This window comes from Balaenoptera borealis, assembly GCF_965194805.1.
Source record: "Balaenoptera borealis genome assembly, chromosome: 10".
In the NCBI taxonomy this organism is placed as follows: domain Eukaryota; kingdom Metazoa; phylum Chordata; class Mammalia; order Artiodactyla; family Balaenopteridae; genus Balaenoptera; species Balaenoptera borealis.
The window spans coordinates 2,417,131-2,431,777 of record NC_138874.1 but is presented as its reverse complement, the minus strand read 5'-3'; the positions used below and the strand labels follow the sequence as shown (position 1 = coordinate 2,431,777).

Here is a 14,647-nt window from a genome sequence, read left to right as displayed (position 1 = left end):
TAGCAACCAAATTTTATTCTGCCCTTATTCTTGGACTCTGAGAAAAATTTACATCCCATTCATGTATTCTGGATGCCATCTCTTGCCCTCTTAACTTCTAAATAACTTTTAAAGTATATTATTGGCCCTATCAGTTATGATCTTCTAAAGACTACAAGGGTGTAGATCTCAAGTGGATTGGATAGTGATTCCAACTGATGTATACAAGTGACTTAACTATATTTGTGCAAAATTTATTTACCCCTCTTGATCACGTGCTGATGTCAAGTGTAAAGGTTAAGGGAGGATAAAAGACAAGGCAGGATGCTAACCTTATTGAAGCCATGAATGAAGATCAATAACCTTTCATTTGCACACTTCTTTGTATATCTTCTGTGAGACTTCTCACACATTTTATTTAATTCTTGGAGGAAGCATACTAGCAGGGTTAATATTTTCAATTGTCAGATGATAAACTGAGAGACAGTGAGATTGATTTGTTCAAAGTGATATGGGTAAGCTGTGATTGAAGCTTGAAGTAGTTCTATTAAACCTCACAGAATCAGTAGCCTGTCTTATTGTTGACAACATGGTTCAGTGGTAGGGGCCTTGGCCTTGAGTCTCTCCAGTATATCATTTTCTAATAGGTCATGGTTAGTTTGCCAAATACCAAGCATGAGAAGAACAAACAAGTGATTCTATTTTGGCTGGAAACCTTCCCTGATTTATTAACATAAACACCTAAAAAATATATAGGGCAGATCCCAATCTTTCCATTATATCATTCCTTCACAAATGTATGTATCTCTCTTTGTACATAGATTGTCTGATCTAAGTGTTAAAGGTTCCTTAATACTGCAGGTTAAATATATTTATTAATGTATGTAAGACATATATGCCTATTATGCAAGTTAAATATGTTTAATAATATTTTTGAATACAAATTATCTTGTGAATTCCTGAGCCAAACAATTGGCAAATTTCCCTAGGAAAGAATGAGCTGAAAGGTATAGAGTATGTTATCCTCACCAAGTGAAAAGGTGATCTGCTAGATCCTTTAATATACAGTGAGAAAGCTCTCACCGTCTCAATGAGATCATCCTCTCTGTTGGTTTGTTCAGTTGACAACAGAGTTTGATTGAAGTCTTCTTTGGTGCTGGTGTTCTTTGACATTCCTTCAGATTGGCTACTGCAATACTAAGAAGTGTTTTAAAAGGCAATATGTCAAAAAATATCACAGTAGGTAGAGTTTAAGATGGCTTCAATGTGTCTAAGAGATTATGAGCAAATATGTGACGTTTCTATAGTATGCATAAACATTTCTGAAAATCAGAATATAGGCTTGAGATAGAAAACCACTTTTCAGTTAATATGAGAAAAGAGTCAACTGTACATGTCTTATTTTTCCACAAGTCTATGAGGATATAGATGCTCTGAGTTCATTGTGGAGAGCTGTAGAATTTATGGATTGATCACTGTGATCCCTTCCTTGAACCCTGGAACAATTATAAAACAAACCAACAACCAATGAAAGCATGTATGATCCTGGTCAAAGCATTCATGCTAAGATTTTGTTTCTTGTCCAGAGCCTCTTTATCTAAAATACCATTTTGCTAATATAGATAATTCAATTACATTCAATCATGCCTGTTAAGCACTGTAACAACCCCCCCCAAAATAATAATAAATTAACATATTCACGCACCAACATATACATCTTGTGTCACTTTAGAAGTCAGTTTAGGTTTATAGAAAATTTAGCAATAGCCCTAAAATAAATGGCATTTTTTCCCCTTCTTGTTCTTTCATTTTGCATGCAAATTTCTACAAGTGAACTGTAGGTGATTTTTATCTAGCCAGATGCTGGGAATCTGAGGTACAGAAAGGAAGAAAAAAGTACATAAGAGAGGAATGGGGTGGCACTTGAAAATGTAACTGTAGCCAATGATTATTTCACAAATGGGTAAAAAAAAAAAAAAAAAAAAGGTTGATTTTTTTTTAACACATCTGCAGAGCAAACATACTTTTGAAACACATACACAAACACACACACACACGATCACACATTTGGATTTAGAGAGAAATTATTACTTTTTAAATGCTAACACTGTGAGAAGTGTATTTTTCTTAATTATTCTGGATACTTCATCAATCATTCTATGAGCTACTTGGAAAAGGAGAAAAGAAAGTCTGTCAAGAAGCTATTTTTTTCCTCCCTTCCATCAAAACAACTAGTGTTACAGGTGAAATGACAAGAATAATTAAGAAAAATGGCCATGTTCCATAACTCTAAAAACAGAAATGCAGTTGTTTGTACCCTTTTTTTTTTTTGTACAGCTAAGGCTCTGAGAAAAGATAATAAAGATAACAAATTAAATCTTTGAACCAAGCAACAAATCCTCATTGCAGAGGAGTTTTGTGACTCTGTCTAAGAACCTAATGTGCAATAGGAAACAAATTTGACCACTTCTTTTACAGGCATGAAAGCAGATTGTATATTAAAAATGGTGGCCCTGATATGTTTTTTTACATTCTTATCACTAAAAATCCATAGACATCTTGTTATTTTTAAAAAATCATCATCTATACTGCAGCGTAAGATAACTTGATAGCAAACAGTTTTGTAGTTCATGTTACATTGGTATAAAGACCTGAGTCCCTCTTTATTCTTAGAACTCTATTTATTATAAATTGATGCGACTTTCCTTTAAGTGGCAGCTGCCTTAGGACTGCAAAGAACAGTGGGTTTGACTCCTAAGACCTAACCTGACTTGTATTGTTTTTATGGTAATATTGTTTACATTCAGCATTGTATAAGTGAGTTATGTGGATGATCTGGGTACCAACAAGTCACTTTTTCATTGGCTATGTCTTAAAACTTTTAATAGCTTCAAAAATACTCCGTTGGGTCAACCAGACTGTGACACCATCAAGACCAGAAAATTTCCATTGCTTTAATTGTGCCACTTCATAAATAGACTTGACTAAGAGTTAAGGTCATAATTGTTGTCATAAGCATTTTGTTTCCATTCAGGTAGACCCAGCCAGATTCAGAAATGAAGGTACAGAATTGACCATCTAGGAGAAATGTTTTCATGAAATAGGTCAGGATGTTTTTCTAATGCCAAGTCATAGGGCATTTAGGGTGTAGAGTAAAGGGAAAATGTGAAAGGAAATTCAATTATCCTTTCCCATCATGAAAAATCCAGATGATTTTGACACAAATTCCTGTAAAACATAGAACACATAATTGAGAAAGGCAGTGTGGTTTAATGCACTAGGGGTCAAGACTCAGGTTCTAAGCCCCAGAACTGTGGTTGATTAGCTGTGTGGCCTTGGGAAAATTACTTAACCCTTCTTAGTCTCAGGGTCCTCTTCTATAAAATAGAAATCCATATACCATGTCTAACTTAAGGAGTTGCTGGGTGTATAAATGAGAAAATATATCCGAAAATACTTCGAAATAAAGGGACTGTATGAAAAAAGTGATTATTATCATAACGAAAATTTCCTACATGAATGGACTAAGATTTTCTGTACCTCCCTTTATTCTGCCATTTCTTATTTCTTTAAACGCAATTCCAATACTTTTTTGTCTCCCTCTCACTTTTTTCTACTTCTGTCTCTGCCCACCCTGCCCAGTTCAATTACTGGGCATTTGTTTTAATTCTCAGTGTCCAAATGAGTCAAATCCATTACTACTAAAGGTCCAATTTCTTTTGTAGTATGAAAATTAGAGAGGTACTGCCCAGGGCTCAAAAATCTTTTTTTTTCTTAAAAAGAGAGCTTTTGGTTGCATGCTATTTGTTGTAATAGGATTGGACCTGTATATCAATTAACTGTGCAACGCATTTATATTATAAAAGCATTTGGGGAAATGAATTGTTATCATGGATGATAGCCACGTCATAGAAATAGATGTGAAGGAAAAAAATGATTCAAATCACCAGAGCTTATTTTCATACCTCTGAAAGCAGTAAGTAGTAAGGAAATTCAAACAGTCCCCTAATCCTTATGGTACAGTTTTTAAAAGCTATGATCACTTGAACCAACCAATCTACTGTGACAAAAATACTTTTGCTACAAACATAGAGTCTTTGACTTCAGTGTTTTTTAAACAGGAGATTTAGGCAGACAGATGTTTTCTTCATGCCTACATCATTGGTACATGCTTGTGGAATTCAGAAATAGTCTACAGAACTAAATTCCCCTCTGTGTACCTAAAATTTGGAGCGAGCATTTTCCAGATAAGGTTTGAATATCTGAAACATATATCAGAGGCTTAACTTTGCTATAAAATGACCAACTGTAGCAAAGAAATCTGTGAAACAGTCTCACAGATTTTACCAGTAAACGTCCTAAAATAATATTATAACTACTGTAAAACATATGAACCTGTAACCTGCACCCTGAAGATGTGAAGTCCAGGCTGCAGTCCGATGGACTTCGCCAACTGGCCCTCCCAGTGTTGTACAAGAGCATTTACAACAATCAGTGACCGAATCCAGCCTAGAGCCTGCTACCTCGGGTTGCCCAGGCAAGAAGCAACTCACTTAAAAATCAGTACCTCCCTCTGTATCTCCCTAATATAGCTTAGGGACTCTTATTGGAAGCCACTGTTTGCTTTCTAGGTCAGTGTGGTCTTAATACAGAGAGCCCACCCTTCCTGACGGTGGGTCCCCTGGCTCCTCTCCTTTACCCTTATTTCGGGTCCCTAGGGTGAAATTCCTATTTTACTAAGACAGTTCATAGGACCCTCAAAAGTGAATCTCCTGTAACCTGCAAAGCCTGTATTTTAAGACAGACTATTTCAAATAGCCCCTCCAAGTTTGATTGTATTTGTATAGCTGAGTACAGATGATGGGGTTTCTTTTCTGTTTTTGTTGTTCCTAAAAATGTCATTTTATAGGATGTTAGATGACTGAGCCCTGCGCGTTCTTAGCACAATAACTCGTTGAAGCTGCAAGGGTTAAAACCGAAATTGTATATCCCCATGTGAACTGTAGCATATTGGAGGGGAAGTCTTAAGAACAAGATCTCTAACCCAAATTGTTAATGAATGATATAGTCTTAAATCCTAAATGAATGCAACATTTTCATGGGGTTTTACAGATCATGGATTCACTTCCTTTTTGCTGAGGCCTCTTACTTATTCAAATCTTGATAACTCCAGTTCCTTAGAAAAGTGCATTTCTGACAGAAATTGGATTATAATATGAACGTACTTTATTGCTGAGCGTTCCACTTCCCTGCTTTCCAAAAGGACATACCTGGGTCTCATGGTGCATTTCAAGAAGCCATAATGATGGAACAATGCTAATCAGATATAAAAATATGGCTGGTGAAAACCTGTAAAAGAGGGAAAAAAAGATAGCTCAGCTTTTACAAAATTTTTTAAAAAGAAAACAAGTGCACATATCCTGACCACACTGAGTCAGATCATTTTATCTCAAGTGTCTATTTCTAAGGGGGAAAAAGCGTTATGTGATTCCTGCCATATGGATTATAGAGAAACAAAGTAACTGTAAAAGGCAGTAGCAGCTCTCATTCTCACTGAATTTCTAATCCAATTAATAGATGTTAATTTTAATATAGTTTAATGGGATAGTGCCAGTTAGTTTCAGGCCCCAAACTGGATATTTTGTATTTAATACATTTTACAAAAAGCAAATACAGCAATAGTAAATCTTGGATTTTTGAACATTGTACTTTCAGGAAGATTGGCTACATTCTTCAACATTAACCTGAAATTCTGAGAGCTCAAATAATAACGTACAAAAAGACAAAAATCAGATGATATGGACTGAACGAAATCAACTGGCTTTGTGTGTTTCTGCTAAACCTAGTGCAAATGAAAATACAGGCACATCTCATTTTATTACGCTTTGCTTTATTGCACTTCACAGATATTGTGTTTTTTACAAAGTGAAGGTTGGTGGCTACTCTGCGTGAAGGAAGTCTATCAGCGCAATGTCTCCAACAGTATTTGCTCACTTTGTGTCTTTCAAACTTTTTCATTATTATTATATTTGTTGTGGTGATGTGTGATCAGTGATCATTGATGTTACTTCCAAGACTCACTGAAGGCTCAGATGATAGTTAGCATTTTTTAACAATGAAGCATTTTTTAATTAAGGATATGTGCATTGATTTTTAAAACAATGCACACTTAAAAGACTACAGTATAGTGTAAACATAACTTTTAAATGCACCGGGAAACCAAAAAATTCATGTGACTTGCTTTATTGCAGTGGTCTGGAACTGAACCTGCAGTATCTCCAAGGTATGCCCATACGAACAAACAACAGATGAAGGGTTTGGTATTTTTTTAAAGAGCTATCTATATTAATTATTTTCAGACTCAAAATTCAGAGGGCAATTCAAAGAGAGTGCTTTTGTTTGTAGTCAGACACATCAGGTTCAAATGCTAGTGTTGCCACTGACTTCTGTTTGTTTCCTAATCCACAAAATGGGAACAGTCATACATTAGCTTAGGCTGCCATAACAAAATACCACAGACTGCATGCCTTCAACAACAGAAATTTATTTTCTCACAGTTCTGGAGGTCAGAAGTTCCAGATCCTCACATGTCCTTTTCTAAGTGCATACACATCACAAGGAGAGAAAGAGATTTCTCTCTCTCTCCTCTTCTTTCTTTTTTTTTTTTTAATTTATCTTTTGGCTGCATTGGGTCTTCGTTGCTGCACGCGGGCTTTCTCTAGTTGCTATGAGCGGGGGCCACTCTTCGTTGCGGTGTGCGGGCTTCTCATGGCAGTGGCTTCTCTTGTTGCAGAGCATGGGCTGTAGGAGTGTGGGCTTCAGTAGTTGTGGCATGCGGGCTCAGTAGTTGTGGCTCACGGGCTCTAGAGCGCAGGCTCAGTAGTTGTGGTGCACCGGCTTAGTTGCTCCATGGCATGTGGAATCTTCCCGGACCAGGGCTCGAACCCGTGTCCCCTGCATTGGCAGGCAGATCCTTAATCACTGCGCCACCAGAGAAGTCCCTCTCTTCTCTTCTTATGAGGCCACTAATCTTATTATTTTAGGACCCTACCCTTATGAACCTCATTTAACCTTACTGACTTCCTAAAAGCTCTGTCTCTAAATACAGTTACATTGGGGGTTAGGGCTTCAACATATGAATCTGGGGGGAACACAGTTCAGTCCGCAGCTGTCACATTTATCTCACAGGAATTTTTATTACACAGTTGATCCTTGAACAACATGGAGGTTAGGATCACTGACTTTCTGCACAGTTGAAAATCCACATATAACTCTGTAGTCGGTCCTCTGTATCCACAGTTCCACATCCGCAGATTCAAGCAACATGGGACATGTAGTACTATAGTATGTATTTATTGAAAATAATATGTATATAAGTGGACTTGCACAGTTCCAACCCATACTGTTCAAGGGTCAACTGTACTTTCTATAAAGCAGCGCCTGGCAGAGTTGGGCATTCAATAACAAGTAGCTACTACTAGTATAATTATGGAACATTGTGCAATGAAAACATGTCCTTAAAAATTTGAAAGAAGATGAAAATTACATACTTTCCAAATTTATTTCTTCCGATTGCATTTAATTTAGATTGGAATCTTGCTTTATGAATCATCTTAAAGTCAAAATTGTAAGTCAATATAATTTTATTAAAATACTGTTAGTACACATATGTGATGGTTTAAAATGACCTGAAAAACAGAAATGTTAATTGCTCAAAAATAGATTTGTTTGAGATGAAATGCTACGAAATTCATACTCTTATAATCCAGTGGGGGAAAAAGTGAACAAACCTAAATGCAGGAAAATTTTTAGAATGGACTTTTTAAAGGCTGTTAACCCTTTCATTAATATCTCCTTCCAACTTCTGAGGAGAAGAAGGGAGAAAGGGCAAAAGAAAGAGAGTCTTTTAAAAAAATCAGTACTTAGTATGTATAGCTGATTCACTTTTGTTATAAAGCAGAAACTAACACACCATTGTAAAGCAATTATACTCCAATAAAGATGTTTAAAAAAAATCAGTATTTAAATGGACACTACCCTACCTTTGAATTCCTGCAAAAAATAATTTTGAAACAAAGGGGTATGGGTCATGATATTATTAAAATCTGATTTAGATGATGGTTGGGCTGCAGCAAGATATCAAAAGCCCCCATGTTGAACATGCTTTCAAAAAGAAAAGAAACACTTAATGCTTTGACCTTCCATATCAAGGGAAATATCAGGAGAGAATATTTCCTTTGTGAAATTGGGAAAGGAAATGAATTCTGGTTGGAGGGACAGTCGGAATATGTATATGTCTGTTTGGATACATCAGACGTTGGCTGGACTGCAGTTTTGTTGACTCTCTTGGAATTAATTTTGGGACTAACTCCCCTAACAATACTGTTACAATAATAATCTAGGGAAGCTATAGACTGAACATAACAGCTCTTGAAAGAGGTTAAGAATAAAAAAAAAACAATAACCCTTAACATCTTCTATGCATAAGATTTATTTCTATAACTGGAAAAAAATACTATCCTGTTTAAACATATTTCCTCTAACTAGGAATCTAGTTATATTAGAAAACAAAAAACTTCCAAATCCAGGATTTTCTGTGCTGCTTACTACAGAAAATCTAAATTCCCTATCTGATATTCAAAGCCTCCCTTATCTAATCTTATCTCTCCTTCCCCTTCCTCTTCCTTTACCACATCCTATCAAGCTGAGCAACTCAGTAGCTTCAACCTGCTGTGTATTTAAAATGAAACAAAACAAAATGTTTTGGATAGTTTCCCTCACTTCAGCCCCTCTTCATCAGACCTATTTGATGTAAGTGAAAAGGGGGTGGGAAGAGGGAATCACATGGAACGCCCGAGAATTAATCATATTCAGCTCAAGAGCATATGAGTCCATAGTCTCTCTCCCCCTATTTCCCACCCTCTTAACCCTACACCGAAGAGGATTTGCTGGAATTTCCAAAGGCTTCCAGGTAGACTTACCAACGAAATGCCTAGTCTGCAAAGTGGTCAATAGCAAATGACAATCAGGAGCTTCCTTCCCTACTTCCTCTCTCTCTCTCTCTCTCCCTCTCTCTCTCTCTCTCTCTCTCCAGTAGCAGGCTGTAGTAGTTGTACAACTGAAATTTCTTTTTTTTTTAATTATGGAGAAAATAAAATTCTCTGTCATCTAGAGAAGTATTAAAACATGTATGACAGGTTTTATTTGGGACATGAAGAAGACATTTCAACCATATGTCGCATATGTTTTATTGGACCATGGGTCCCTGTTAAGAACAAGGGGCTCTATTGCCCCTTCAGCTTGGTCCGTCTGAGAAGAGAGGTTCTGACATGGTTTTTTGGAGCAAACATCCCTTCAAATTATGACAACCTGTTTTGGAAAGCCCTCCTCTTACATCTCTACCCATCAACATCCTTCCTGTATTTTGAAATATAGGAATTAATGGCAGCAATTAATCTTAACTTGTATTTCTCTTGTGACCCAACACATTCTCCACTGTTTTCTTGTTATGTGTATATATGACTTCGCTTTCCTAATATAAGTTCCTTGAAGACAGATCCTGAGTCGTATATATCTTTATGTCCCTTCCCTCTTCCCTCTCCTTCATTTTTTCCCCTCCTCAGTGGTCTCAGGTGTCTTTTTAAGTCTTTAATTAATGTTTATTGAGCAAATACTTAAATGCTTGAATGCCTGAATTTATAAATAAAGGGAGGATTGAGCAAATGAAGTGAATGGAGGCTGCTGGCATCTACAAGGACATTTTATTCCCATCTCAGCGGGTCTGGTAAGAAGTATGCTCCTCTTGTTGTGTCCCTTGAGGAACTGTGACACTGTGGTAGAATTTTCATGAACTTGAGAGACCCAAACTTGAATCTTACCTCTTCCATTCATTCATCTTTGGAAAGTCGCTACCTTTCCTGAGACTGAATGTCCTTGTCTATGAAAATGGGTATAATAATATCCACCTCATAGGGTGGTTGTGAGGATTAAATAAGACAGCGTTATGAGCTTGATACTGTACATGCTCAATACATGTGAGTTGCTACCTCACCCCGGCTCAGCTCTGCAGATACACTCATGGCCACATATTCAGCACCTACACTTAAAGCTGACCCACAGGATACCTGGTTAGAAGATTGTTTCTTCAAATAACATCAATCCCATTTTTAAACTATGGTTCTCAAAACCAAACCTACTTAAGACTCCTTGAATCAAGGGAAGTTGTTTGCAATGCTGTGGACATCATTATGTCTAACTGCACGTTCAAGGTTAAGGCAGTCACTGTCACACAGTCATGGTTGGCGTGGGCTGTTTGCTCATCGTGACTTATAAAATGCTGTACCATCAGGGCCCTGCCTGCCTCTTGGTCTCTGTTGCTCTCATTCTTCCTCACTGTGCTCCTATAATGGTGTTTTCTTTCAGTTCTGGAAAAAAGCTAAGTGAGTTCCTAACTCAGGGCTTCACACATGTATTTCTCCCCCTTGAAATACCTCTCTCCCTCAGTTTTCACCTGATTATCTCCTCAAAATTCATGTCAGCTCTATAGGACTCCACAGAAAAACCTTCCTGTCCTTCCAGCCTAAATTAGATCTCCTTGTTACGCTTGTCCTATATGTAGCACTCTTCACTTTCACCCCATACAGTTTCAAATTTTATAACTATATATATATGTATATGTATATATATGCATGTGTATCTGTGGTCACTAATTGTCTCCCAGCAATTCTGAGTAATACTGGATTGGCCAAAAAGTTCGTTCGGTTTTAAGTAAAAATAAAAGACATTTTTCATTTTCATGAAGACCTTTGTTGAACAACGTATTTGCTAAATGAACGAACGTTTTGGCCAACCTAGTACAAGCACAGAACTGTGTCTGGTCTGCTCAACATTATGCCCTCAGCTCCTTCCACAGCGCTTGGCACATGGTGGGCTCCCCCAAACAGTTAGTGATTTCATAAGGTCCTAGTTGATTTATAATTCCGACTTTCTTGACACTCTGTTGCTGGTTTGACTAGATATCTCTTTTTGAAATATCATCATAAATTGATTCTTATCGGAAGTTTTTCTGAAGGAAACTAATTATTCTGTTCTTGTATGAATTTGGTATTTTTTGCCACTATGAAGTATTTTAATATTTCAAGATGACATTTAGCTGTTACTTATTATTTTGAAGGTTTGTCATATTCTTGATAGTTCATTGTCAGTGCAATTCATTTTTGGAACCAAGGAGAATGTGAATTCTAAAAATTAAAAACTAAGCCTGATCCCACCTTTTTCTGGGTAATTAACCAAATTGCATGCCCTTTCTTAGGGGCTACAAATCATTTTACTCCAGTTTTCATGTCTTAATTGTATCAAAAGTAAGTAGATGCCAACCACGAGCACTAATACCAGAGAGGGGTCTAGCCATCTCAGAAATAAATCAGGTTTCTGGTTGCTTGTTTATAAAATTATGTTACATTATTCATAGACTGACAAAAACTGATACATATATGATTAAATGAATAAGACATGTCCAGGTGGGATATTTTTACAAAATTGATAATACCTGATTACTGATGAGCTATCTGCCCTTGGAAACTCAGATTTATTACAGTTCCAATTATCACTACCCTATCACAATATAGAAGATGCCCAACATTAATACTTTAATGCCAAATTGCTTTCCCTTTGCTCAGCTAGTTTTTCTAAATTCAAGCCTTCCTAAAGATAATTTTTCTCCACAGAAATTTTTGTTTATTTGTTTGTTTGTTTTTTATTTCACAGCCCTTAGCCAACACACCAATTCTCTCTAAATACACAGCAGGAGCACCATCTTAAAGGATGTTTTTCTCTATTTGTTTACCTACTTATTTGTTCACTAATATGTTTGTAGGTCTTGCTACATGCTCTGACATTGCTCTGAGCTCTTAAAGAGCTATACACATTGCTTTATTTTCAGTTCAGTTCATCCAAATATAAAATATCATTTGTCATACAAAGTTGTCATTTCAACATGACAGTGTTTTTCACAAAATGATTATGTCATGACATTTAGCAATTTAGCCCTGCAATGGATATTTACTTCAACTCACCATTAGTCTAGAATTAGGATTCCATTTTTCTCTTCCCAAAAATGATATTTATTATTGTTTTCTTATTGAAAAAGTAACATTTATTCACTTTAGAAACATACAACAATAGAAGTAGGCAAATAGAAGAAAAATTAACCATAATATCACCCACTACCCTGTGTAGCTTTTCTCTCTGCAAACACTGAGGACTCTAATCTTATGATTATATGCATAAATCTGAAGATAGATAATATTTAAATGGAGCAAAAATAATGTTTCAAAATTACTTTGATGCGAACTGCGATTTTATTTATATTTCACTTCTCAGTATTTCCTACTCTACAAAGGCAGCGTGGAGTTGTCAGGATATACTAGACCCAGGTTTCAAAATCTCACGTTAAACAGCCTCGAGGGTCTTCAAAATTTCTGGAGCACTTTATATTAATAGGCTTATTTTCATAGAAATCAAGAAACTAGGTCAAGATATCCTTTCATGAGCCCCTAAACCGTGTCTAACAACTTAAGGACTGTCTGGCCTCCTTACTTGTAGACTGGTTTCTTGAAGTGGGCCTTAACAGCCACGGTTTCCATCTGGGCTGCTCAGGAGGGCTTTCTGTTAGCACAGGGGGGAAGGGTGGCCAATACGACAGCCTCCAGATAGCACCCACCTCTCTGCCACCCCTCAAAATGCACCCAGCGCTCCTCTAGAACACACGACCCCCAAATGCCTGGGAAATCACTAATCTGTCACCTCCCTCCTAGAGCCCGTTGCCGGTGCCTGCCCATAAGGGAGGAGCAGGTGGAGGGGAGGCCACAACCAAATGGCCGTAAGCTGGTGAGAACTCCCCACAAATGGAAAATTGAATATGGAGTGTGTATGTTTCAGTAGGTACCAAGACCAGATGATGGGTTTGTTTTGTCCAGGATCTTATGGGGGAGCAGACTAATAAAGAGAACAGAAGAGACAGAGAGGAACTTCAAATGGGTTAGGAATACCTATGACAGTGGAATCAGTCTTTAGATTTCCAAAGCCCTTGAAGAATGCCCACATCTGGGTTTTGTAAAAAGGAGAATACTTCTGAAGCTGAATACTAGGGCTCTTAATTATAACTTTCTTTGTTCATTGTTGCTGATTGTTTTTTCAATAAGGTAACATTCTCAAATTATAATATCAACCACTAGCAAAATTAGTATTACATACTTCACTTCACTTAAGAATTTCCAAGAGGATATCTAAAGCAAGAACAAACTCTGTTAAAATTGAAGTTGCTCACATTCAAACCTCAGCAAAATGCTTCAGGATGACTAAACGAGCTATAGGGACAAAATATGCATCGATTTTAGGATCTGCATTACTGTTTTTCTCATAGAATTTCTGAGGCAAAGAAAATCGTGACATCTTCATAAATGAACTGGTTCCAACTGAAACCCTGTGTATTACCATCATGATATTCCCTCAACCTGAAGAGCCTTTCTCTCTTCTCTCCACTCTTGTAAAACCACCAGCCACTTTAAAGGCTAGGACATAAAGCACATACCTGAGAAATTTTCCATGTCCAACAAGTCTACCATACAGACCATACCTTTATTCTGAAGCCTTTCTGCACTCTTGGACTTAATTTGTGGAAAATTATTTGGTTCTCAGAGTATTGTTTTGTCTTGTCCTCATATAACTGCGTATGTTTTATATTCCTTCAAGAACACCATCATAGCACCCACTGTAATAAATGATTGTTTAATGAACAAGCGAACTTAAGCACTAATGACTACAGGAATTTTAATGGTCTCTCAGAGGATTAAATGCATTATGGATGTTATTTATATAATACTTTAATTTATTTCACTCTATAAAAGACAATGGCATTTATTTCTGTTCTGTGGAAGAGAGTGGTTCTTCACTTCAGGACCAAAAATGAAGACACTCTAGAATTTTTCCCCTCTTCCATTTTCTTTTGCATCTGCTTTGATTTTACAGGGATGTCTGCTTGTGCAAGTGTCTCTGAGTCATGGCCATGTGCAGTCTGAAATTTTCTGCATTCTAAGCAAAACCATCCTAGTACTCATTAGCAAGTCACCTGAGATTTACCTACCCAGTTTTGAAACAGAGTAAATACTTTGACCCTTTCTCTACTGTAGGGAATCCTTGACCCCAAAAATGTATGTAGTTGTACTGTCCACAGGCAAAACCCACTTTGGTTACTGAATGCAGAGCACAGCAAACAGGCTGATGGAGTTGAATCCGAGCATGGGAATACTCCTCTGAGTTTGGCTTCCTCCTTTGCAAGTAGGAGCTAGAATAGTAGCACAAGGGCTATTGTGAGGAGTGAACGAGGTAATCCATTCAGTGCAAAAGCCTGGCTCGATAAAAGTGAGGGCTCACCATATGCTAGGACTTGTTTTTGTGATTTATTATGACTAGTCGTGACCTTAGGTAAGTGATCTAGCCTTGCTATGCGGCAGCGTCCTCATCATAAAATAGTAATAAAGATGAAAACGGATTCATCGGGTCATCGTGAGGATTACATGAGATAACGGATGTAAAGCAGGCTAGGAGCATCGTCAGTACTCAGTAATGAATAACTGTTACCACCTGCATTATCACCATCACCATCACT

The 14,647-nt window shown here is 37.1% G+C and overlaps 1 protein-coding gene and 1 pseudogene across 5 annotated transcripts in view; one reads left to right on the top strand and one right to left on the bottom strand.

The window, feature by feature from the left end:
- Nucleotides 1–14,647, top strand: part of LOC309604753 (macrophage migration inhibitory factor pseudogene) — a 155,159-nt pseudogene that overhangs the window by 36,448 nt on the left and 104,064 nt on the right. The window lies entirely within an intron of this gene.
- TMEM26 (transmembrane protein 26) overlaps nt 1–14,647 on the bottom strand; it is a 51,767-nt gene that overhangs the window by 24,516 nt on the left and 12,604 nt on the right. For 3 of the 4 annotated variants that reach the window (XM_082407496.1, XM_082407493.1, XM_082407495.1), the window contains exons 2-3: nt 5,250–5,328; nt 1,009–1,176 (exon numbers count right to left, since the gene is read on the bottom strand). In XM_082407496.1, the coding sequence (XP_082263622.1) occupies nt 1,009–1,176; nt 5,250–5,267 (186 nt within the window). In that variant the 5' untranslated portion in view covers nt 5,268–5,328. The remainder of the gene's footprint in view (nt 1–1,008; nt 1,177–5,249; nt 5,329–14,647) is intronic. The other variant, XM_082407494.1, reaches the window with a different exon arrangement.